The 24,355-nt window shown below is 35.9% G+C and overlaps 1 protein-coding gene across 1 annotated transcript; it reads right to left on the reverse strand.

Moving 5' to 3' along the window:
• Positions 1-17,103: 17,103 nt before the first annotated feature.
• Positions 17,104-24,017, reverse strand: LOC121296795 (homeobox protein CDX-1-like). The gene is made up of 3 exons (XM_041222604.1): positions 23,594-24,017; positions 18,053-18,201; positions 17,104-17,359 (listed from the first exon to the last, which is right to left on the reverse strand). The coding sequence occupies exons 1-3, from the start codon at positions 24,015-24,017 to the stop codon at positions 17,162-17,164; spliced, it is 771 nt and encodes a 256-aa protein (XP_041078538.1). The 3' UTR covers positions 17,104-17,161.
• Positions 24,018-24,355: the final 338 nt, after the last annotated feature.

Here is a 24,355-nt window from a genome sequence, read left to right on the forward strand (position 1 = left end):
AGTGCCTGTGAAGGCTCTACTCAGCCAGGACCGTCAAAACGACCCAGAGTCACTGGGAGCCCTGTGAGAGCAACAGAAGCAAGTTAGTTTTGGGGATGTTGATTCCAACCAGTGTAGAGAGTTTTCCGTAGTGTAGTTGGTTCATGGAGTGGGACGTCTCTTTTAGTGAGACTAGTGCTCTTATTTTTTGCTTTGTTTTGTTGTATTTTCTTTATTAAATCTGACACTAGGACTATGATTGCTGGTACCCTAGTGGCAGCACCTGTGTGTTTAATAAATCTGCATGCCTGTGCAGCATGTCCACACCCACTGCTCTGTACTGACTCATTATTATTCCCCTGTTACAGGTTCTGAATCTCATGGTTCATATTTGGAACCCTATTTTGATACAACACCTAATGGTTCTCGTGTCAGAGTAGAGCTCTGCCCTTTATAGATTGGCAGGGATGGAGTTAAATTCCCTTACCTGCCTGGGTTTATTGTGTTCAGATGGCTGGGTTTGATTGGAGTAATTAACAATCAATCAGCACCCAGCCACCTGACATAAAAAGAGGCCTCAGCTTCCCATTAGGGAGAGCAGGGAGCTAACGGAGAGAGCTAATGGAGCAAGCTAACGGAGCAAGCTAACGGCTGTGCTTGCTGGTTTTTGGTTTTCTGTTTTTGTTTTTTATATTTTCTGATCCAGTGTAGGCATCGTCCAGCCTGGGAACCTTTTTTGTAAGTTTTGTTTTGTGCTTTTTTGTTTAAATACCTTTGTTTTGGCCCTTGTGCCCTTTTATTTTGTGCTTATTTATAATAAAAGTATTATTTTTTTGAACTGCAGTCTGTCTCTGGGCCTCTATCCACTCCCCAGCCTGTCACAGATTTCTATTTAAAATAAACTTCTTCCCTAGAGGTTGTAACCTCCAGTTTTCATATATATGGGTGTAAGTATCTATGTATTTTTATTTATTCCAAAGAAAACATTAAATTATCTCACCAGCATAGTAACTGGGGAAAAGAAGCTCCAACAAGCCTTGAAATAAAAACTATGTAAAAGCACACACATAAAGCTAAATATCCATCCTATCATTACATTTATTGTTGATCTGTTTTGGCAGGACTCAGTGGGTTTCAGTGTTGAGCTATAATTTTATAATTCCCCATTTCAAAACGCACCATAGGATCACGAAAGAAGCTTTTCAATTTAATGTCTGAACTGTAGGTCACTGGCAAGCTGCTCACTGCTCTATTCATTCTTTCAGGTAATTTCTATTCACAATAGGAAAGATTTAGGCTTACTTCTGTTGTGAGTATCAGACCAATAAGGAACATGGCAACACAGGCGCATGCAGAGAAAAAGGCCGCCTTTGGTCTCAGGCAGAATGGAAACTCATCAGTGACAGCAGTGACTATTGTTTCCAATAAATGCAAACTGGAAATACAAAGAAAAATGTAATGGTATTTCAGCTAATACTTTGTTTACTGTTCAATTGATAAAGATGACTGGTGAAAATACGACTTTTTGAAAAGACTCTGGGACATTTACATCAGTGTATGGGGAGGACTGAAACTGATCTTTTATATGATGCACCAGTAATCTGCCTACACTATAGTATGGAAGTTTCAAAATGTATTTGCATCAAATCTTTAAACTATAAACATTTTTAACAACCATTAACCACACTGTAGGTAGCATTCGTCTCTCGACAACAAAAAATTATAATTGTTGTCATTAAAGTGAATATGGCTTTTTCAATGGTTTTCTGACAAGAAAGAGGCACAACCAAACTAGATCAATTAGACAAAACAATATAATACATTTTAATCCCATACTGTACCAGTACCAAGAATCCAGGACTAATTTTGTTTGTTCAGACAGACACCAAACTCCGTTTACCTGGCTGTCGAGTCCCAATGTTTGCAACATGAAGAAAAAGAGAAAGGACCAGAAAGGAGCCAATGGTAGCATTGTCATGGCCTGAGGGTACACAACAAACGCCAGGCCTGGACCTGTGGAAAACACAATGGGAAGCCTTAAAGTTTGATTATATTGTGACAGAGAAATGTAAATTTTCATTATTGAACCTGTGTCCAATCAACATTACTGGCGCTTCTTTAAGTATTTGTTAACATTTCCATATCTCGCACTTGTTTCCATAACATGGAAATTGCTATATAAAATAATCAATATTGTCAGAAGTATAAGTTTTTTGCTTTTGGTCAGGCTGCAGAAATTGTATTTACATTGTAATGTGGCCATTGTATAAACAGTGCACACATACATTCAGGGGTGTGACATCTTTGTAAGCTATTCTCACTGGAGACAAGACCAAATGTCTCATAAGCTTCCTTGCAACTATCAATAGAAAAGCAGTTTTCTCTTGTTGTGGACTGTCCTTCTAAATGCATACTGAATAAGCATGCACTGAAATCATTGAACTAGCTGTAATCCTACTAGGATTATCCTAGTTATAACCTTACCAGTAACATATACACAGCACTGCAATGCACTCATTACACCGCTAAAGCATGACGAATACAGGAAGCAGTTTTTCATTCTAGGAGCATTCACACATCTTTTAGTCTGGGGTGTGATCGCTGCTGCAGCAGATACTTAACTCCATAGCTTCAATATGCGCATAAAAGGTGGAACAACTACTGTAGATAAGAAACATTTAACTTCCACACCCACAGGCTACACTTGTCAGCAGGGTCATCATGGAATAGGGAGCCAGTCAACAACAGGGCCAAGCAATATTTATTCCACCAACAGAGAAAAAACCTTCTAATTCGAGGACGCTGTTATAGGTGTTTCAGTAAAATATGAAATTCAGTACCGATTTGTGTTCCTTGAAGGGAGTTTTTTTGTCCCCCCTGCACACACACACACACACACACACACACACACACACACACACACACACACACACACACACACACACACACACACAACATAACCCTTACTTACATCACTACATTAAATAAAAAACAGTGGAAGGCGAGCCAGGAGTATGAAGGTTTATTGATTTTAGGCCCAGAATATTAAGATCCGTCACTTTTCATATTTTTAAATAGACCTCTCTATTAAGCTTTATTACTGCAGTATCCTCTGTGCAGTATCCAGCTTTCTGAAAATTCTGTTTTATAGGGATCTGAGCCCTGGGGTTTTAAGGTGGAGTTCACTATACAGGAGCAATACAGTTAAAGCAGAGTGTCTGCCAATTTGAAGTGAAAAGCCTTTGATGTGTGAAATGCTGTAGAGTGAGACTAAGCCCCTGACATCTATTAAATTCTCCTGAAGGTGTGATAATTCTGCCTCTGCTCTCTCACATCTACAACTTTCCACATTGATGGGGGAGGCCTGACAACATATTTGCCTAATTGCAACAACCAGTAGCAGTCGTTTACAACACAGGGGGTCATTTGACAGACACTTCCTTTAAATTACCATTGCCTTACACTTTAAATACATTGCCATACTTTTTATGTTTATGTGTTCAAATTATTATCTGCATAATACACTGTATATTGAACATCTATAATTATATAAATCTTCACAACATAAATAGCATTTGTTTTGTAGGTAAATGACATGTTGCAAAATGCAAATCACCAAGCAATCTGAGTAGATATTAAATAAGCTAATCACCTTTTTTTTTTTTTAAATAATACTTTTTTATTATAATATTTTCCATACCATTTACTATATTGAAAATTTTGAGAGATATTGTGAATAGGATGTTTACTTTAAATGGCTGGAAATACAGCTAGTGGCTAACAGTACAAGCTGTCCTGGACATATAGAAGACCAATTGACACTACGATACAGGAAAACACCTTCAGAATGGACAGTTAAGTCATTCCAGACCACCATACAAAACCACGGGGGGGGAGGGGGGGGGGGGGGGGGTGAACAGTCTGTCTGCAATACAGTATTAAATTACCTGCTTTTGCAACCTGGTCACTGGTACACCAAGCTCCTGGGACATGCACCCCAACACTGAGAAGATAGCAAAGCCTGCTAGGATGCTTGTGTATGCATTCCCCAGCATGACGATGAAGGTGTCCCTGAAAGTACAAGACGTCAGCCGTGGAAAATATTTCAGTGAAAATGGCATTGTGTAAACATTGTACTGATATAGATTTCAATTCAGCTGTGTGTGTGTTTTTTTGCTTCTTATGAGCTGTAAGCACAGTACAAGTTTCAGTAACATGTCTTTAGGCTGCAATCTCCCAGGATCCTAGCTGCCCAAGACACTTTGGTCAAGCAAGAAAGTAAACTGTGACAATAGCACCTGTGCTATATTCGTGTCTGCCTTGTATAATTTAGGCTTCAGTCTTTTGAAAACAGGAATTTCAAAGCTAAAAAACCTAACCAAGCAGTGCGTTATCAGTGTGTTAAATCATCAAGCTCCCAATCTCCTTCCAGTTCTACAGCCTCTGGGTGAAGTCCAACTAACCTGTAAATGTTTTGGTGGAAAGTGTTGTAAGAAGCAAAGGTTAGTAAGCCACTGAAATCCACCCCAAGAGAGTAGAATATTTGCAGAGCAGCTTCTATCCACACCTATATATGACGAGAAACACACAACATTATGCTTGTTGGTGGGGTACGTCTTTAAAGTGAAAGTACTCCCATTTTAGCTTTTTTTTTTTTTTTTTAATTAGCAGGTGCTTTTTTCCATTTAAGAAACCGCAATTTGCAAACTAGGAAGAAATGCTTTGAATATCTGGCTCAGTGCCTTCCTGTCGACTGGGAAATGAGAAACTTACAGTGCTTTAGAACACTTAAAATGTGTATTAATTAAGTTAAAAAAATGAAATAAATGTTCTACAAACATAGCTCTGCCATTCAATTACACTTACAGTGATAGCCTATGGTAAAACATCAGTAAAGAGTAGTAAAACACATTGAATGCATGGTTTAAGCCAAGTATGGTAAAGAACAAAGAAAAGTTATTATTGGTAAGTATATTATTGGTTTATGTATGGGAATAAAAAAAAAAATAGTATAGTGAAAGATAACAGAAACATGTATATCCATTGATATGCAAACCAGAGATCACCTTTCAAGTAAGGAGATGGTCGAACTGTGGTGTTAGATAAAACTCGATTCCCTTCCAGGCCCCATCCAAAGTAACCCCTTGGATGACGAGCGTTACCAGGATGACGTTAGGGAAAGTCGCAGTAAAATAGACAACCTAAAAGCAAAGTTAAATAGCCAGTGAGCCCTGTGTTGCAATTTGAAAAGCTTTGACTATTGAGTTAATTACAGATTCTGATAAAATTCTGATGCCAACTTGAAATAAGCTCAGCTTTTTCAGCTTTTTGTTCACATTAAAATTCAGATAGTATTCTGTTTCTCTTGGGTATTGGTAATTGAAATTTCTGTCATGTTAACAGATTATTCCATATCATTTTCATATACTGGGTAATGGTCTATAAAACAATAAAAAAAAAAAAAAAAAACCCTATTGATTGTAATTCAGCGCTTGTGTATGACTCTGGAACAGAACAGTATCAGAGTTTTCTTCTGCAATGAAACCAGGATTAGAAACTTCCACTAGTCCTGCACCCTGTCCTGGGTTTCAGAACTCCCCTTGTTTAGGTATGTAATTGAAATCAGCAGATGCCTGGAGTTTGAACAATCAGCCCCTTGCTAAATCTGCTCTGACTGATCGTGCTTGAATAAGTCTCACCTGTGAGTCTGTACGTTGACTATTAGGAGTCGTGAAATGTGGTTACCATATGAAACGAGCTAATGACTCCTTACCTTCCCTGATGACTTGACTCCTTTAAGGATACAGAGATAGACAATGATCTGGGACAGAAGGAGACAGAGACACAGATTCCAGCGGACTCTACCTGGATTTCTGATTCCTGAGCTCCCCTGGATGTGCAGGACATAACAGCTGAGGAAAAAGGAATCGTGATGTGTTGGCACTAGAACGGCTTACATGCTCAACCTCGCTAGGGTTACAGCAAAGGGGTGACATCAACCTTGGATAATGGTATGTAGTCTCTATGATTATTTTGTTCTGTCTTTTACACTTGGACAATGCTGTATGGAAACATTATTTATTTATATATTTGACAAATTTTCCCCTTCTTTTACCGTTTCTCTGTCATGCCAGTCATTTCTTTTTACCAGCCAAACTTATGGCTATCACTCCAGCAGGAGTTGTTGCACCAGCGCTACACTTCCTGTGGGTCCCCAGCTAAAATCGGTAACCCACGGTGCCCTGCACGCCAAAAGGCAATGCTAAGTGACCACTGGAGAGCCCTCACTGTTATGATGCTTTAAGCCACCCAGATTTTTAAGTGGAGTGATATTTCAACAAGCCGTTACCTCCAGTACTCCTCACAGGGACTGATGGTCCCTGTGGTGTTTAGAGGCTGGCTGCTCTTCCCCCCTTGAGTCATTCCTCACGCGGATCGTGTGATGTTCCAGGCAGCGCTCAGTATTCCACCAGTTTCCACAGTGCTGCCAGAGCAGTTAGCTGCTCAGGGAGGCAAACGGGTAAAAGAGCACGTAGGCGGTTATCACATTGTAGTAAATGGCTATGAGTGAAACAATCACTATCATCGCTATGCCAGCGCCTGCAGACAGACAGAGAGACAAACAGACAGACATTAACAGTAAAATAAACACAGAAATTAAAAACACATGCAGCCCAAACAATATATCATAACAGTAGTCTTTTTCTGTTATGTTTAATTAAATACCTCTGGTTGACAACATACTTCTTAGAGTAAGAGAGACATTATCGCACACATGCTTTCTAAATTAGGTTACTGTCATTAAAGTGACACCATTCTGTGATGTTTCAGTAGTTTGATATGAAGTCACTTAATACTTCATAAAGCAATGCATAACTTTAAACACTCATTTATAAAATGTCAGTAATTTCAAAAAGAATAAGTTATGCTTAATCTGAAATATGCAATATACAAATGGAAACAGGCCAGATGTTCATGACTTTATGATCTGCCTTCCCGGGCATTGACCCTTTATTGTACATTGAGACACAGTCCTCCTGTGTTATTTTGCACATAAAAAATTGAGATATTGAGAATTGTTAATTACTGAAGTGTCCTACAGGTACAATGTACTGTCAACATGATCTAACCCTGATTATCAAAACAACAAGGCAGCCATGTATTGCAATCCAAAAGCTTCTCTCCCCAGATCCAAGGCATCGCCTTTGAAGAACAGGCTGATCTTCCACACTGCCAGGGGGCCCTGGCTGGAGACCTGCCCCAGCCAGAGCTCCATGAAGAAGATGGGGATTCCACAAATACCCAGCATGATAAAGTAGGGGATCAAAAAGGCACCTGAAACCAGACAAGGAGATTGGGATTGGATTGAGGAGTATAACAGCAATCACCTAGGTTATTGAAATAGATCTTACCTATGTAAAATACAACACAAGGAATTCTAAGCATTCTGAATTCACCGTTTTTAAATTTTGAGATTATAAAATATTAGAGCATACAATTTACATTTAATCAAGTCTGGTAATTGATCTGCAATCTCTACTGACCATAACCAGAACCCAAAACAAATCAATACACACAGTTCATTCAATAATGAAAATAATAATAATATTCACTTACTTACAGTAAACATAATACATTTGAATTCATTTTTCTGCTCATTTCCAGTTGCCATTAACATAGCAGTGATTCATCTGCCATGAAAATTTGAGATACAAAACACAGATAGTATTTTTTCTCTGAATACAATAAAGGTTCTTAGCTGCTCAATAACATAAACAGGATCTCCAGCCCTTACTGATGAAATAGAAGAAAAATCAAGAACAATGTGACTGTTTTAATTTGCTTAACTGCAACAATTTAAAGAGTACAATGCTCCATCTAAGGTTTTGGTGGTCTGAATAATTATGTAACTTTCATTTGCCTCAGTCTGCTGGTCCTTTTTTTGGCAGCTAAATCTCGTAGCTGTATTAGCAGCAGAAGCTGTGTGCGTAATACACCACACGCAATTCATCACGTGATTACAGGTGTGTTTGGTTGATCAGACAGTACAGTTGATCAAAGATCGAATAATTTACTCTACTGCATCCAAGTTTATAGATTTGGATAGTTCAATTAATAAGCACATACAAAAGTTTTTACTTGTAGGTTTTTAGTTGCTGTCCAGTGTAATGTAACTTCTCGCCACTTATTTGACAGCTGAAATGATTTCTGATAGACTTGGGCAGGTGTCACGTCATTTAAATTAAAATATCTGCTCCCTTTGAAGAAGTTAGTTATTGTATGACAACCGAGGGGAAGGCAATATGCCTGCTGTACCTCGTGGATAAGAGGACCTTGGTTTATTTCTGATCTTTTACCTTTAATCTGATTTCAATTTCCTGACAATAAAGCAGATTATGGCAAATTACTGGCATTACCAAATAGGTTGCAATGTAATACAGTAGCATGTTCTGCCAATCCTTACTATACACTGTGTAAAAAGGCTCCCCCACTGCACCAACTAGCTCTCCACAGTACATTTTAAACATAGATTACACCCCCAAACAAATAAACTTCAATAGTTGTATTACTTTGCATGTGTTTCTTCCACATCTAATATGCCCTGTAATGTCCAATAAGATTGACCTGTTACAGAGAGCAGTGGTTTGTTTTTTGATGATAACTGTTGAACTTATGCAGAAATATGATGGTTTTGAGCTCCCCCTGTCTGAAAAAGAATGCAAGACCGTCAGAATGACTTGCAAAAAGCACACAACAACATAATTCCTCTAGTAGTGTCACAAACCCTATACAGGTACTTTTGTTACAGTTAACACTGTTTATTTATCTTTTTTTCAAAACCCAAAGAACTAACAACCTCATTTCCAGAGCTGCTCAAAGCTATTGGGTTTAACACCTAATCATAACATTAGTGCAAAGGGATTCCCAGTTTACAGGGCTAGTTAGCTTGGTACTAAATATAAAGGGTTTAGTGCTCAAGCCCAATAATAAACACTGTATAGAGTGTAATCGTTTTTTAATGTAATCACCTCCTTGCTTATCATCATGCTGTCCCTTTCCAATTTAATAAACCCAGAAGAATAGTCTTATTAAATGCTTGTACAGGCACTCAAGCATGTCTTCGATTTATAGACAATTACTTCAGCGACACCATTTAGAGTACTATTGCTTTACTGCTTCTGTGTTTATTTTAGAATAAATCTTGACAATATTGCGGTTATTAGTGAGAGTTTAGTATATTGTAATTGTGGAGGTTTATGGTAAAACTGCCTCATAAAGTCCTGACTGTTTATGTTGAGCAGAAATGTGATTGGTTTTATTGGAGGCGAGAAAAGTATTTTACATGGTCTTGTACTTTCTTTGATCAAGTTGTGTGTTTTATTTTTCTTTTATTGTTATTGGTTCTAATTAATGGATGATTATTTTTATGGGCGCCCAGGCTATCAGATTTAGTAAACTGTCTCACCTGCTATGCTTTATCTATGCTTCCTTCCCTAAACATCCAGTCTTAAAATCAAAGCTGAGTTAAAGTAAAGGCTTACTGTAGCTGACAAACATTTATTTGCTTAATATCAAAGGTTCCATCCCTAATATCTAATTGGACCAGGCTTTACCATGCTGTGCATTTGGTAAACCACAGTGCAGTTAACTCTCATACTGCTAGAAGTCCTTTTTTGTTGTTGTGATTTTTTATTATATTGAACTAGGCACATCTCAAGAGGGTCCATTAATGATCACAGCAAACCATCTGTCTGATTACTATTTGCTAACATTTGCAATTTGGATATTAGTTGCTTACTGATTCATTCATTTTAAATGATAGATCTTTCAGACAATCAAAGTGCATGTTTCGCCTTCTATCTTTCAAGATACATCATGGAGAAACCTTATTAATTCCTCTTGGAATTCTATTCAACTGAAAAGTCAATCGGCCACCAAACTCAATAGACTAAATAAACTGGATGGATTTTTAATTGTGTGTATAATAATAGAGTTATAGGACTACAAGTGTCTATGTATGTGTAATATTGCCAATGTAAACAGACCTCAGCTTTCAGCCTCGTTACATTCACTTCTACCCTTGCTTCGCAATCCTGTAACTCTATATTACAAACTTGGGAAATTAAAAATTAAATCATATCAGCAGTGGATATAAGGGTAGATTATCAGAGCCATTTACTTCAATTTAACATTAATTCCTTATTCTCAGAAATCTTACGGCTATGAATTTCGCAGTGCTTACTAGATGGCTGGGAGCAAGATGATTGTAACTAAAATAATAATTTATATTGGCTTTTAAATTGTATTATCTTATTTTGGAAACTTTGTTGTTATGATGTTCTGCCTCTGCCAGTGACATACTGATTTGTTCACCCTATAAAATATTTGTGCCTTCATTTCACAAAACTGTAATCCACTCTCAGTTAAATTCAGTTCCTTGTCCTTTTTATCATAGCCGTGTAATATATCTGGGTTTTAACCTGGGGTTTACTGCTTCCTAAAGTTTTCAATCACAGGGATTTTATTCCAGTGGTTCGATGAATTGTGCATTTTATAAACATCAGCTAGTCCACAGGACATTTTTGTTGAAGTTGAAATGTTTACATCATCTACAATATGTGCACCATTGTGCAAGATGAATCTTTTATGTGCCATTAACAATAACTGCTCCACAAAACATACTGGTGCTATAAATGGAATATGGAATTCCAGGTAGATCACCTTGATCTAGCTCTCCATTGTTCTGACAGTGTTTGTACCAATGTTTTTGTTTGGTAAAAGTACTTGCAGTAATAGCAATTCTTTAATATCAGCATTATAACAAGAGTGTGTACAAAAGCTCTTAATTAAGTTAATGTTTGAGTTGTTTTATGTGTAGTTGTAAAACTTCTGCAGTGTATTTTTATAAAGAAATAAAGTTTCTATGCTGCAAATATTAGTTCAGTAAATAGAGCGTGAGGGCTGGGTTTATAAACAGGATGCTCTGCTAATGAAGTTCTGGCATCCGTGGGTTTACCTGTGGACACAGTTCAACACTACACCTGCTACCCTTTGTGCACACCCACCTCTGAGCGAACGACTTTTGCCCTTACTGTCTTCCCTGTGCAAACAGAAAAGACTGCAATTGCATTTGTGGGGATTTTTCTTTTCATAGCAACCGCTACTCCGACACTGCCGGGAAATCATTTTATTACATTGTGTATCAAAGTACAAGTTATTGCTGAGCTGGAAACAGGTTTGTAATAGAGTTGGTGGAAGGGTTAGACCTCTTTTATAGATACATTAAAAAAAAAAAATCCTTCAGCATATTCACCGCTCGTTGAGGGTACAAATCTCAAATAAATTTCCATCACGGTGGGTGAAAAGGACAATCAGGAAATTAACCTGATTTTCAGTTGAAAGGGGGTGAGGTCAGGCTATATTGATGAGCCAAGAATAGGCCTTTCAGGTTTTTCACCCCCATAGGTTTTAATGTAGGTAGGTATATAAAGGATATAAAATAAAATCTTGAGATGTTCTAATAAATTTGCACACTTCTGTAAGTTTCAAGTTAATTGTACTGGTATCAACTTTTTATACCATCAAATATGGAACCAATTTTGGACCTGGAAGATGGCATTTCTGCTTGGTTCTGTCTATAAAGAACAAGCAATTATATCCAAATTATGTTTGTTTGTTTTTTTGGGGGGGTTTTATTAACCATTTCTGGTAAACAGTTCAGTTTTTACATTGGTGATCATTTTATTTTTTTTAACAAGACAGCTGACAGATGAAACACCTTTGTTGACATCAATGTGTTTTTCTTCAGCACGAACATATCCTCAATCCTAGCTTAATCCTTTTGCCGGTTTTGGTCTTGAATCATGCTTTCAACGACAATAAAATGCCTCGAATGCACAGAGATCAATATCTTTTGACTGTATTTTATAACTAGTTTTTCATGCATGGAACAGTATTATACTATTACAGTATTTGTTCTAGGACTTTATTGCATGCAGTATTGTTAGAGTGCACATACAATGTCTGACAGATCCAGTTCTGTCTTTGCAGTTTTGATATGCAAATGCATGTGTCCACTCATTTTGTTTATACTGCCATGACAGAGGAACTCTGATTTTCTGAAGTAAATCATAAAAGCTATAGAAAAGAAGAGAAAGCTTTAAAACAATATTTTGTGACAAATAACTACTTATACCTTAGCTGTATTTCTCATTTTGTGTCCACATAAATGGAAACTTTTGAAGGTCATGTTTAATAGTTTTACATGTTAAATTAATCCAGTTGTGCTAGCATACATGTGTCACATTTAAGTTAAACAACCTGGGAATCTAACAGTTTATGATTATTTACACTGATAAAAAAAAAAATTGTGGTCTCCTATAAATCCATAATACCCAGCCACCCACCAAGGTAATTTATTGCTATTTATTGTTATGCTGCTGATAATTAGAGGAGCAAACAGGAGCTCATATCACTTAATGACATCAACGACAATAACTGCCTAGTGAGTATCAATGGTTACATATTGGGTTAAATTCCAAACTAAAAATCCATGTACATGTGTCTTCTCACACCGTGCCATCATGCAGTATTGTCAAAAGTCTATATACTTTGCTGGAATTATAAATGTTGTCTGGTTTGAGAGGTAGTTAAAGATTAAGGACCCTGAAATGGGGTTTTTATGATGAATAAAGAAATGGTCTGGTTTCTTTACATATCTGCATATCTGTGTACACCTTGGGGTTGGAGGAGCAATCAGTTCTTGCAATATTAATGCTACTTTTTTCATGTTTTTCTTCTCACTCCATTGCTGTTTTCCTTCAAGGCTGTACCTCAATCCCGCCATAATTCAGTAATCAATTACTGAGGAGGTAACAAAGCATAGCTGGTAAAGTTACACTGCATAGTTAACATTGTGGCTGTTTAGAAATAAAATCTAAAAGGCCAGTGAACAAAATGGAGAAGAAGGATGCAAGATCTAACTTGTCTCAAAGGGTGTTAAAGCATATATCAATTGTTTACTTTCTTACGCCATTATGATTCAACTAAACATAACCTGTTCTGCTTTTAAAATGCAGCAAGTGTAAAACTTCTACCTAGTTTCCACATCTGTGCTCAAGGTGAATGTAGAACAGAAATGCCATTTCTGTATACTATTTGCTTCACGATAGCTGTGGTGTGCTATGTGCTTAGGCAACTAGATATAAAAATAAGCTGTTTGTGAAGTTCTCACCTTGCCCTTTGGACACCGCACCCTCATTTTCAAACTAGGGTAGCAGATTTATGCACGCAATCTAGGTCCTCCATGAAGCATTTCAGTTTCCCAGAGTTTCGATATTGATAACACAGAGTCTTGTCTGCTGCAGTGCCTTCTCCTGAACGCTTTGATTTCCTTCCAATTTTATGCAATATGTATTATGCCTGTTCCATCATACCAATTAGTCATTCGGCTCGGCAACAGCATGGACTCATTGTGATGTAAGTGCATCCAAACTGAACCGTATCGCTTTCTTATTTGGAATCACAATGAAAGTGTGTAACATTTTATAAGAATGTTATAATACACATTATCACAAGATTTGTGTATAAAACCACCTATAAAGGAAACCCTAAAGTGTTACCATGATTTACTTGTTTAAACCATTAAAGGATAACACTTTAATGATCTGTTCTCAGTATCAATAAAATATCTATAAATGTGTTTGAAAGGATTTTGATGACACTTTACATTACGTGTCTCTAATAACTGTGCATTTACCAAGTAGTTACATAAAAATACATGTGTACTTACACAATTACAATGTTATTATGCATAGCTACAATGTAGTTACCTATGTAAATGTTTTTGCATGATATATGTAAGTACAGAATTGTATCAGAAAAGGGTTAGGGCTGAGATTAGTTAGGGTTAGGGTTAAGTTTAAAGTTATGTTGTGAAAAGAAATGTACACATACCGTGCATTGTAACTATGCATAATAACATTGTAATTATGAATACATGCTAGGGCTGTCACTCGATTCAAAATTGTGATCGGTTACTCTGTGGGCATTAGTTGATTAAATCTATAGATTAATATGTGCACATTTTTAATAAAGGTAACAAGGTAATAAGCCCAATGGGAATTCTACATTTTTTATTTTATTTATTTATTGTGTAAATGTAACAAGTTTTCTCAGAACAACTGTTCAAGCAAATCCTGAAGAGAATAAGTCGAATCTTGTTATAGGTAACTGTGACTACTGTGGCTATTGACAAGTGTGTCAAAATATCAGAGGAAGTCATTCTACACAATGACTTATATTTGAGGAATTGGTGCCTTCATCATGCCCTCTGAAAGCTAGTTTTTTCTTGATCATTGTGATGCAATTACAATTTTGGAAGTGGCGAATATATCCCTTCCCTTCCTGTGACAGTTTGGGTATCTGTGGTGTATACCTCCCTTTTCTTAACAATCTCCAATTTTTTTCTGCAAAGTTCTTCTTGAAAATTGATTCGTAATCAAGGGGGAAGCATACTAAGATGGGCCAGTCTCAACGCAAACATATTGCAATTTGCATTTTCGTTGTGATGCTTAGCAAAGTATACATTCATTTGAATATTTATTGCGTTCTTAGAAAGATCTCTAGTGCGAGAGTTGTGTGACATTGTTCAAATAAATAGTGATAGTTGAGTTGATGTTTGCTGCAGCAGAGGGAGCCTGAAGGATAACGTCTATACATGTAAGGGTGCAAGAATCAAAATAACATTGTTTTTATTAAATGTAAATGCCATCTGTGCAATGCATTCTGTTACGTCTTCATATTACCTATTTTATTACTGTCTGGGCATCTGGCTCTTATATAATGAAATGCAGTTTAATTCTATCAGATTCTATAGTGGGGCCCCCACCTTCATCATCCAAGCTTTTCATAATCATACTGTAGCCCCTCGCTAAACCAAATATGTTTGTCCAACATTAGGAGGTTTCGGTTTTTAAAAAATACAATAAAATCACACATACACATTTACAGTGTTTAATGCATTTTGAATATATAAATCATTAAATCATTAAATCATTAAATCTTTCTTTTACTTTAGCCTGTAAGCTAACGGTATGGTAACACAAAATGCATCATGCTGCTGCATTGTACACAGGGGTGACAATGCAAATAAAATATTTTTTTTAGTTTGAGACTAAACGATTTTAGTTAGTCAGTGGTGCAGTGCTAAATTGTGCAATTAAAAACCACCTGGAATTTAATATATGAGGTGTGTTTCCTATTCCTATACAGATGTTCAGAATGAGGGGTTAGCGGCACATGTGTGCTGTCTATTGCTCCCAACAAGTTGCGGAAACCAGAACTGTCATAAAAATGTATTTTTAAGGCTTGTAAGTACACCCTGCTTTTAGGGAAAAATAGCTATTCGGCTGTTCGTCTCAAAAATGCATTGAACACAACTGGCAAGGCACGAGAAAAAGCAGACTGGGAAATGCCAGCAACAATTGTGACTGTTTAAAACATGATTTCAAAAGTTCGAAACAAATTGATGCAATTGTGTTGCAATTGCCTACAACTTTCATACATCTCATAATATTTGAGAAGCCTCATTTGCACTATCTCTGCCCACTTTTGTGATTTTATGCAGGTCCATAATTCTATATTAATCTACGCTTGCACCTCAAACAGAAACTGCAGCAACAAAGCATTCCTTAAAAAGTAACAAATAGCATTGCACTTGTTTACTACATTTCACCCAAGACTTCGGAGTCATTTGAAACTGGTTTGAGACTATTGCTGCGAGAGGCACAACACTATAGTACACTTATTCCCAAATCGACTACGATGCCTCAGTTGTCTGATCACATTTTTTTATTTGTAAAATGTCACTCAAAATATTACTTAAACGTTCTCAACATAATTTTCAATTATGCATATGTTTGTACCGCCTCTGCTCACTAATGATTGTACAGCTGCAAAACCAGGGCAGATCTTTGACTCTCCCATATTCTCCCAGAGAATACCTTCAACTGTTTATGTCCCGCCTCCACTCACTTATTATTGGACTGCCACAGAGAAAATGCAGATCTGCTATCGCTGCTATATATATATATATATATATATATATATATATATATATATATATATATATATATATATATATATATATATATATATAATATCGGCTGCAGATTATAATTCTGCAGATTAAATTGTAAAAAAAATTAACTCTTTAGTTTATTAATCGGTCCGATTAATCTGTTAATCCGAGCAGCCCTAGTAAGTACACATGTATTTACTAACTACTATGTAAACACAGTAATTAAAGACAATTAATGTAAAGTATTATCAGGATTTCTAAACAATATTAGACTTAATTACAGTGTAAAGAAAACATGTAACAAATGCATTTATAAGAAACCTTATAATTTTATAATGGTACTGTTCTGTGTAAATGCTACTTTATTAAACTATTAATCCTTGTTAATAATCAAAACAGTTAAAACATGAAATAACACATTTACAGACTATAAATAGACCAAAGTAAGTTACTGTAATACTATAAGTCCATAGTTTTTGTCTTAACACAATGCAGTAAATGCATTTATTGAACAGATGTTTCACTGTAGACTGTATGCCACTTAGTTATTTATACTAAGTGACAATAATATCAAATTAAATACTTTTTGTTGAGAATGCAGCACAAACAAGATAGAGGATAAAGTCCTTGTGCTTTATTTAAAAAAAAAAAATCTTTCCATGATACCCCACCTCTAAACCCTTTTCAGAAATAATAACATTAGTATGCAACATAACACAGCTTTTAATACAAATTATTTAAACATACAGAAAAAAAAAAACGAGCACCTAATCAAATGCAGTGTCCAATTCTTTTTCCTCATTTTTTTATATTTTTCCATACTAAAAGGTATTTTCGCTTCGTTAAGCTAGGATCATCATGTAGTCTTCCGACGGAGTCACTTAAGATAAGTTTTCTATATAATATATATATATATATATATATATATATATATATATATATATATATATATATATATATATATATTATATATATATAATTTGTGTACATAAATGCAGCAAGCAGTAGCAGTATGATTTCTTTTGACAGTTGCTAGGGTGGTTTCTTGTGAATGATGTCATTGAGCTGTGGATTTCAGTTTCTGGTTCATGCTTTTTGTTGTTAGGACAAGTACTCTTCTTTGATAGTCATTGGTATGGAGGGGGAGACAAGACCACTGCTGCTACTGCTGACCATGCCCACTGTCCCTGTGGACCCCACTCCGGGCGGGGTGGGGGCAGCCTGTTGCCCTGACTGCTGCATTTTCTTCTTAGTCACTTTCCTTTCCTTTGCTCGTCTGTTTTGGAACCAAATTTTTACCTGTAAAGTACATAAAAATTTATTTATTTTAAAGGATTGAACAACATGAAAGCAATCCTATTTTGTTGTAGATTTTTACCCAAAAAACCATCTAACACACAAAGGGTTCTGATTTGTTAAGGCATTTGTTTTAAAATATAAAAACTATTGATCTTATAAACCAGTCTTGATGTGATTAAAGTCTAAAGTGCCTACATTCACTTTTCAATTTCATATTTCATTGGTTGCTGTACTAAAATCCAACACTATTTATTTCAACTGAATACCACCCAGTGACTTCAAAGACCTTTAGTAATATGTAAATAAACTAAGTTAAGATAGGACATCTCATTGAGATGTTTGTTAACCTTATCCTCAGTGAGGCAGTACAAGGGTAAATCTGTTTACTCCAAACACACAAGCACTTTTGTTTTGTCATTACTTTTGCTTCTTGGAGTTACATTTACAACATGCTTGCTCGCACTTGCGCTCTCCTGCAATATGTAGTGGGAGGAGCCAGCAGAGTTGAAAAGCCGCATTGTTACATGATTTGAATGAGGAAGTCTTTTCAGTGCAGGCACAAGGTCTAAAGCTCCAACCTGTGTGAAGATCTTCACTGTATTTTTATTTAATTAAAGATCGGCACTGATTGGATTATTAAAATAGACCCCATGTCCTGATTTACAACAGGAAAAGAAACACACATCGACTGACCTGTCGTTCAGAGAGCCCGAGAGAAGCAGCCAGCTCTGCTTTCCTCCTGATGGTGATGTATCGGCTGAAGTGGAATTCCTTCTCTAGCTCCAGTCGCTGGTGATCTGTGTAAACCACTCTGTATTTATCTTTCGTTCTGGTTTTTCCTCCTAAAACAAATTATAATTCATAATTATATCCTTTTAGCTTGAAATGCCTCAAGGAATTTGTCTGCTGACCGTGTAGCGTCAACTACAAATTCTACATTTATAACAGAATTGCTACTGAAAAGTACATTTGGACACATAAATGCAATAGTTTTTGTGATTCAGTGAGAATAATCTTTATATAGTGATAATCAGACTGGAATGATCAGTGTATATAACAAATTGCTTTTTGATGATGTCGGTATTTTTAAGTTTATCCAACCACAAGCACTTTAAAAACAATGATTAGTTCTATAAAAGAATGTGCTTCATAATTAATGCTGCAAAGTGCTATATTGTGTGACTCCTTATCAAGACTACGTGTTTAACCAAGAAATTTGCTGCACATTAACAGGCTGCTGGAATAATTAAGTCAGAGCAGTATTGACTGAACCAGCTTGGTCTTGATAGATATTGTATTTATTTAAGCAAACCAGTATTTAAAGAGATAAGAATGGCAGTTAAGAAGGGTCTCTATGATGAATACTTTTTTTTAAATGTAGCCTGTCCCTCTACAACCCCATGCAAATATTTCTAGTTAAAATGGTTTTATTACTTTCAGAAGAAAAAAAAAATGGGGGAAATATATTGCAACAAAATGTAACCTTGATAAAATATTTGTCCTTTTTTCTATGACAACTGACAGAGTAGCCAGTGGTAAATTTAAAAAAGAGGAATATGGTTCAAGTCAATATTTGTTTAGGGGATATATTTTATGTATTGCTCAGCTAAGGTGTATTTAAATAGTACAGTTTGAATGTGTTCTACTCTGGGGTCCAAGAAGCTGATTATAAATAAAGATGACAGAAGCCCAATAACAAACCAGTTAGAACACAGTTGTCTATCTGTAATGCCAGGAGAAACTCCAGATAAATGAGTTGGTGGTTACAGCTAATGGGAAGTTCATGAGAAAGAATGAGTTGTTGTGTCAACACAATAAAGAGGTGCAGTTCCAGTATGATGAAACGGTCTCTGCAGTTAATCTGTAACCAGACTGTCACATAACCTGTCTCAAACATGGCAATATCCGCCTCACCCATAACTTCATTACAATTGGACTGCCATCACTGTCTGAATCTAAAAGTTTTTGATTCAGAAATGTTACTAATCTGAACATATTCAGTTGATACTGAAAAAGTACCTAATTGTTTTAACAGACTTAATCAACTCTTGAATGTAACAGAACTAACTGAATATAAACATAGATGTATGTAATCCTCCCCAGCCTTTCATCTTGGTTCAGATTTAAACTATATTTGGACATAGTTAAAAATGACAGATAAAAGTAAACACAAGTGTTGTTTTAATACATCAATAATGCTGGGTTACTTGAGCTTGTTATAGATACCTCCACCAGTGTACTAAAGACAAACAAACATTACATCAAATTCCACAGGGATCCAAATGATGCTGCTTCAAAACAGCCATTCCAATTCAAAAGGCTTTTTATTTTACTTCAGGTCCTGAAAAGGTTCAATAATACAATGCATATATTACATAAATAACCCATAGATCCTGTGAACCTTTGTTTCTTGTGTCCTTCTAATAGGTAACACATTATACAGACTAAAATACCCAGAAATAAAAAGATATTTACATAAGGAGTAAACTATAGAAATGGTGAAGGACAAAATTAACGGTGTAGAGGCAAAGATTCATAAAGGCTAAATTATTATAGTGTAGTAATAAATAATAATAGTAACAATCCTGGCAACATAAAAGAAGGTTAATAACAAATGGAGTTTTAAATCAGTTATCAAGTAATTATGTTATGTGTTGTTACACATGTTTTTATTATGTTATTGGTTGTTATACCACAAAATTGTTATAGTATCAGCTGTGGCACTAGTCTGCAAATAAATTATAACTGGAGCCTATAACTAAGTAGTGAAATACTAAATATGATTTAGACCTAATTTTTCAATTTCAATAAAGATTTGTGAGTTCTTTTGGGCTTGATTTTCAAACTGCTTTCTAGTGCAGTGGTTCTCAACCCTGATCTTGGGGGAACACTGCCCTGCTGGTTTTTCTTCCAACCAAGCGCTCAATTACATAATTGAACCCTTAATTGAACTAATAATTTGCCTAATCTACGCTTTTTAATTATTTTAAACAGATAGAAATTTCACTTTAGGTATAAAATTGTATAATTAACATAAATTCTTAAACTTTTTATATGCTACTTTATTTAAAAAGCTCAGATTAGGCATATTATTAATTTAATTAAGGGTTCAAATATGTAATTGAGTGCTTGGTTGGAACAAAAACCAGCAGGACAGTAATTCCCCAGGACCATTATTGAGAACCACTGCTCTGGAGTATTTTTAGAAGGCATCTACCAGGGCAGAAATTATCTTTCTTTTTCCTCAGTCTAAACTGAAATATAATTTGTGTCTAGCATTACGATAATCCAATCAACGTAAGCAGCACTGTTGAAAAGTTTTATTTTGTGGTAAATATCTTTAAACTTGCTGAATGCATAACTTGAAAATTTACAGAAAGTTTAACAGTAAAACACAGGCTGGTATTCTGTATATTCAACGTTTTTGGACCCCAAAGATCTACCATTCGAACGGTCAATACCCTGCAAGTTTGTATGCATTAAATTCCACTAGCAATAAATATTCCTACAAGTTTCGTTTATAGGATTATCGGGAACACATAGACTCTAAAGTTCAGTTCAAATGGAAATATTGACGGTTAGGTGCAAAGTTCAAGGACACTAGACTAAACCTCGCAATAAGGGGGTCCGTCTTTGACTCGTCAATCAACACTTTCTTCGGCTGATATATATATATATATATATATATATATATATATATATATATATATATATATATATATATATATATATATATATATATTGTATTCACTGGTACGCGCCTCTAATTTACATAACTCCTTACATAGTGTTAATGTCGCTTTCATATCCGTTTATGCAAACCTCTCTCGGCGTCGGCTACGTGCGTTTCTGAAAAGACAATCTATAGAAAACAAAATAACAGTATTTAAAAGTAACCGCAATTACGTGATATTGAATAAACGAATTCAAAATAATTGTGAATGTCGTTTTCTTTTTAAAACAATAGCTGTTATATATTATCACAACAGAGTACATTTTGACTTTAGTCTTTGAGTTAATACCCCGTATCTATCTGAATCCCTCGGTTCGTCATACCACAAACCAGAATAGGTCTTAATGAAAGAAGTTGGGGGCTGATAGTGCTGGTAATTTGTAAAATGCTAAAGCACTGCATTTTGGGGGAAGGCAGGTGACATCAAAGATCGAGTCATTTTAAAGTGTTCCCCTCCTTACTACATGGCCAAAACAATAGCTCGGGACAATGCAAACAATTAACCCCACTTGAGGTCCCGGGCTACCCGAGAACTACAAATGCGCCTGATTTGAAAGACAAAGCCTTCAAACTTGTAGATTTGGGTTGATCCCGGGGTCCACTTCCACTTTTTTTGAATGGTAGCTTTTTTTTCTCGTTTACGTCTTCTTTGAACTTTTAAAAACCGATGTTCATTTGTGTTTCCATGGAGAGAGGGTTCCACCTTCTTTTGTAATGCATCTTGCTGCAACATGTCCCCTAGTCATGCAGTCAGACCGAGAGTCGAATAATAATAATAATAATAATAATAATAAATAATAATAATAATAATAATAATAATAATAATACCGTAATGGCATTCATTTGTAAAAGTATGGGCAACGATTTATATATTTCCCTTGCAATAATTCAGCGACGGGATTTGTCTTTATCATTTAAACGAAATAGAATTTAACTACAAGTATAAAAACAAGTCTTCCTTTCGTTTTCTATTGAACTATTTGAGTCACTACCTATAATAATAATAATAATAATAATAATAATAATAATAATAATAATAATAATAATAATAATAATAATAATATAACCGTAGGTAGTAACTATGAATACAATCGATATAACAGTTCTACAAAAGTCAGTGACATAAATAGCCCGCTAATTGTTAGAAGTATATGAAATGGGTATTTCGGCTATAAACTGAGTTCACCTTGTAAATCCATTATATAGATTATACTCATAAAACTGATGAGTTGGTGCAGGTCATGTCATGGTTTAATAGGGATTGAAGGTGTGTAGATTCACAGCTCTGGGTTGTTAAACAAGACTTCTAAATGATTTAACTGCAAGTCTATAACTAAATAGACAAGATATTTGAGGCCATGTAGAAAACAGATAACTCGCTCGATAAAATACAAAGTCGGATTAAATGTAAAATGCTGTGTTTGTAACTATGCGGAAATAAACGTATTTACATCAGCCCCTGTACTTATAAATGAAAATGTCAACGTCCATTTAAATTAGTATCGGGATTAAAAGAGGGTCTAAAACGCTATTAGATTGACATTAATTTTTGGGCTTGAATGTTTTAATGAATAATTTTTTCCCTCCAATATTTACTACAATAATTTGAAATGTACGCCTGTTTATTCTATTTTATTTCATAAATATGTGTTTAAACATGTGGATTCTTGGTGTGAAATTGTAATTGTCAGGTAACTTTTACATCCTTATAACCAGGTCAGACTTAATCACAAATAACAATGACAATGCAACACTTTCCAAGTCCTGTTTGAAAAGACAGTGTCCTCAAAAAAATAAATGTTAATTACTTTTTTACTAGAAAGTATCTCTGTGATCTCAAATACTTTCAAAATGATGTTATATTTCTCCTCGAAATCATCCCTTAAATCGTACATTTCTAATAGAAATTTACAGGGGAAATGAAGTTTTCTGATGCTTTGCGATCTTCTCTGAAACACCTACTGTAATTTAACACATATAAAAACAAAGGGTTCTAAATTATAACCATTAGAACCTATTACCATAACTGGTTGGAAAGCCTAAGTTACCAAATATGAAACATACAAATATCAAAACTTTATGTTTTACGGTATAGGAACCAGTTTGATTTCATGTAAAACACAGAACGCTCTGTTGTTTGGTATAACAATCATCGAGGCCAGAAGAACCATCTTGTCTAAGAGAAACACATAATAATACACAATAATAATATTAATGAGGGAACCATACCACAAGCTGTATTGCGACAAACAATAGTTGCTCTATAATGTTGCAAAGCAATGTTTGGTGGTTAAATTCAGAGCAGGGATACATTCTATGATGGTACCATGCATCTGTTTGCTTCAGCCAATAAAACTTGAGAACTTTAATTAATTTTATTCAAGTAAAAATGTATGCTACAAAATCTAGTTTGATTTGAATAGCTTAAAATTCCACATTTAACTAGGTTGCTGGAACAAATGCCACATGTTTCATTATTTATTTAAATAAATTGCACTCACCTGCAGATACTGGCGGAGCATTGCGCCTCATCCATTCGTACGGGTTCCTCCTTTGCGCATTTGGAGAGAGCGGAGCCACCGAAGAGTTGATAGCAGGGGGAAGGAGCCCAGAGCCCGGGGGCTGCACTGAGTTAAAGTCAGAGGGGCTAAAGCTAATCTGCCCCGGGTTAGAGCTGGAGGTTGCTGCCCCTGGTCCATAAGAGTGCCAGTCTTCCCTGGCAGGTGCATAAGCTGGATTCCATGTGCCACCGGGCTGGTTGTGGTGAGGGTCACCGTTTATTCCTGGTACGTGGTGATAACCGGCAAAATCCGAATACTGAGGCGGCGCAGGAACAAAATTCTGGTGATTCAAATTCAAGCCTGGGTGTCTTACAGTGTTCGAGTACATGCTGGTGTCCTTATCCAAAAGATAGCTCACGTACATCTTTGCAAAGGTGTCCTTTTGCGCATAATGTGCGTCAAGCGAACTCCTCTCTCTCCCAAGCTGTCCCTGGCTTTTCTTTAACCAAACGTACTCTCCTTCCTGATTACCCACCTGTTCACTTTAACTTCTTGTTTGCCAGACTCGCTACCAGTTTAAAAGGCACCATCGTGACGTCACTCGTTTATAACCCCACATCTATCTCTCTCCCGCTTCAGAATCATTTGCATTGAAAGAGAGACACCCACTTCAAAGAGTACCACGTACCGGCATCAAAGCAGACTCTAATGTTTGAATACAAATGTTACAAATGAAGGTGATACCTAAGTCACAGTTTATGC

Source organism: Polyodon spathula, chromosome 22 (assembly GCF_017654505.1).
Source record: "Polyodon spathula isolate WHYD16114869_AA chromosome 22, ASM1765450v1, whole genome shotgun sequence".
Classification (NCBI taxonomy): domain Eukaryota; kingdom Metazoa; phylum Chordata; class Actinopteri; order Acipenseriformes; family Polyodontidae; genus Polyodon; species Polyodon spathula.

Excerpts from the sequence above, each read along its gene's own strand:
- LOC121296795 (XM_041222604.1), bottom strand. The coding sequence starts at position 24,017 with ATGTACGTGAGCTATCTTTTGGATAAGGACACCAGCATGTACTCGAAC. Across the intron at positions 18,202-23,593 it reads TGCTCCGCCAGTATCTGCAG|GAGGAAAAACCAGAACGAAA; the intron begins GTGAGTGCAATT and ends AATTTGTTTTAG. Across the intron at positions 17,360-18,052 it reads TCGGGCTCTCTGAACGACAG|GTAAAAATTTGGTTCCAAAA; the intron begins GTCAGTCGATGT and ends TGTACTTTACAG.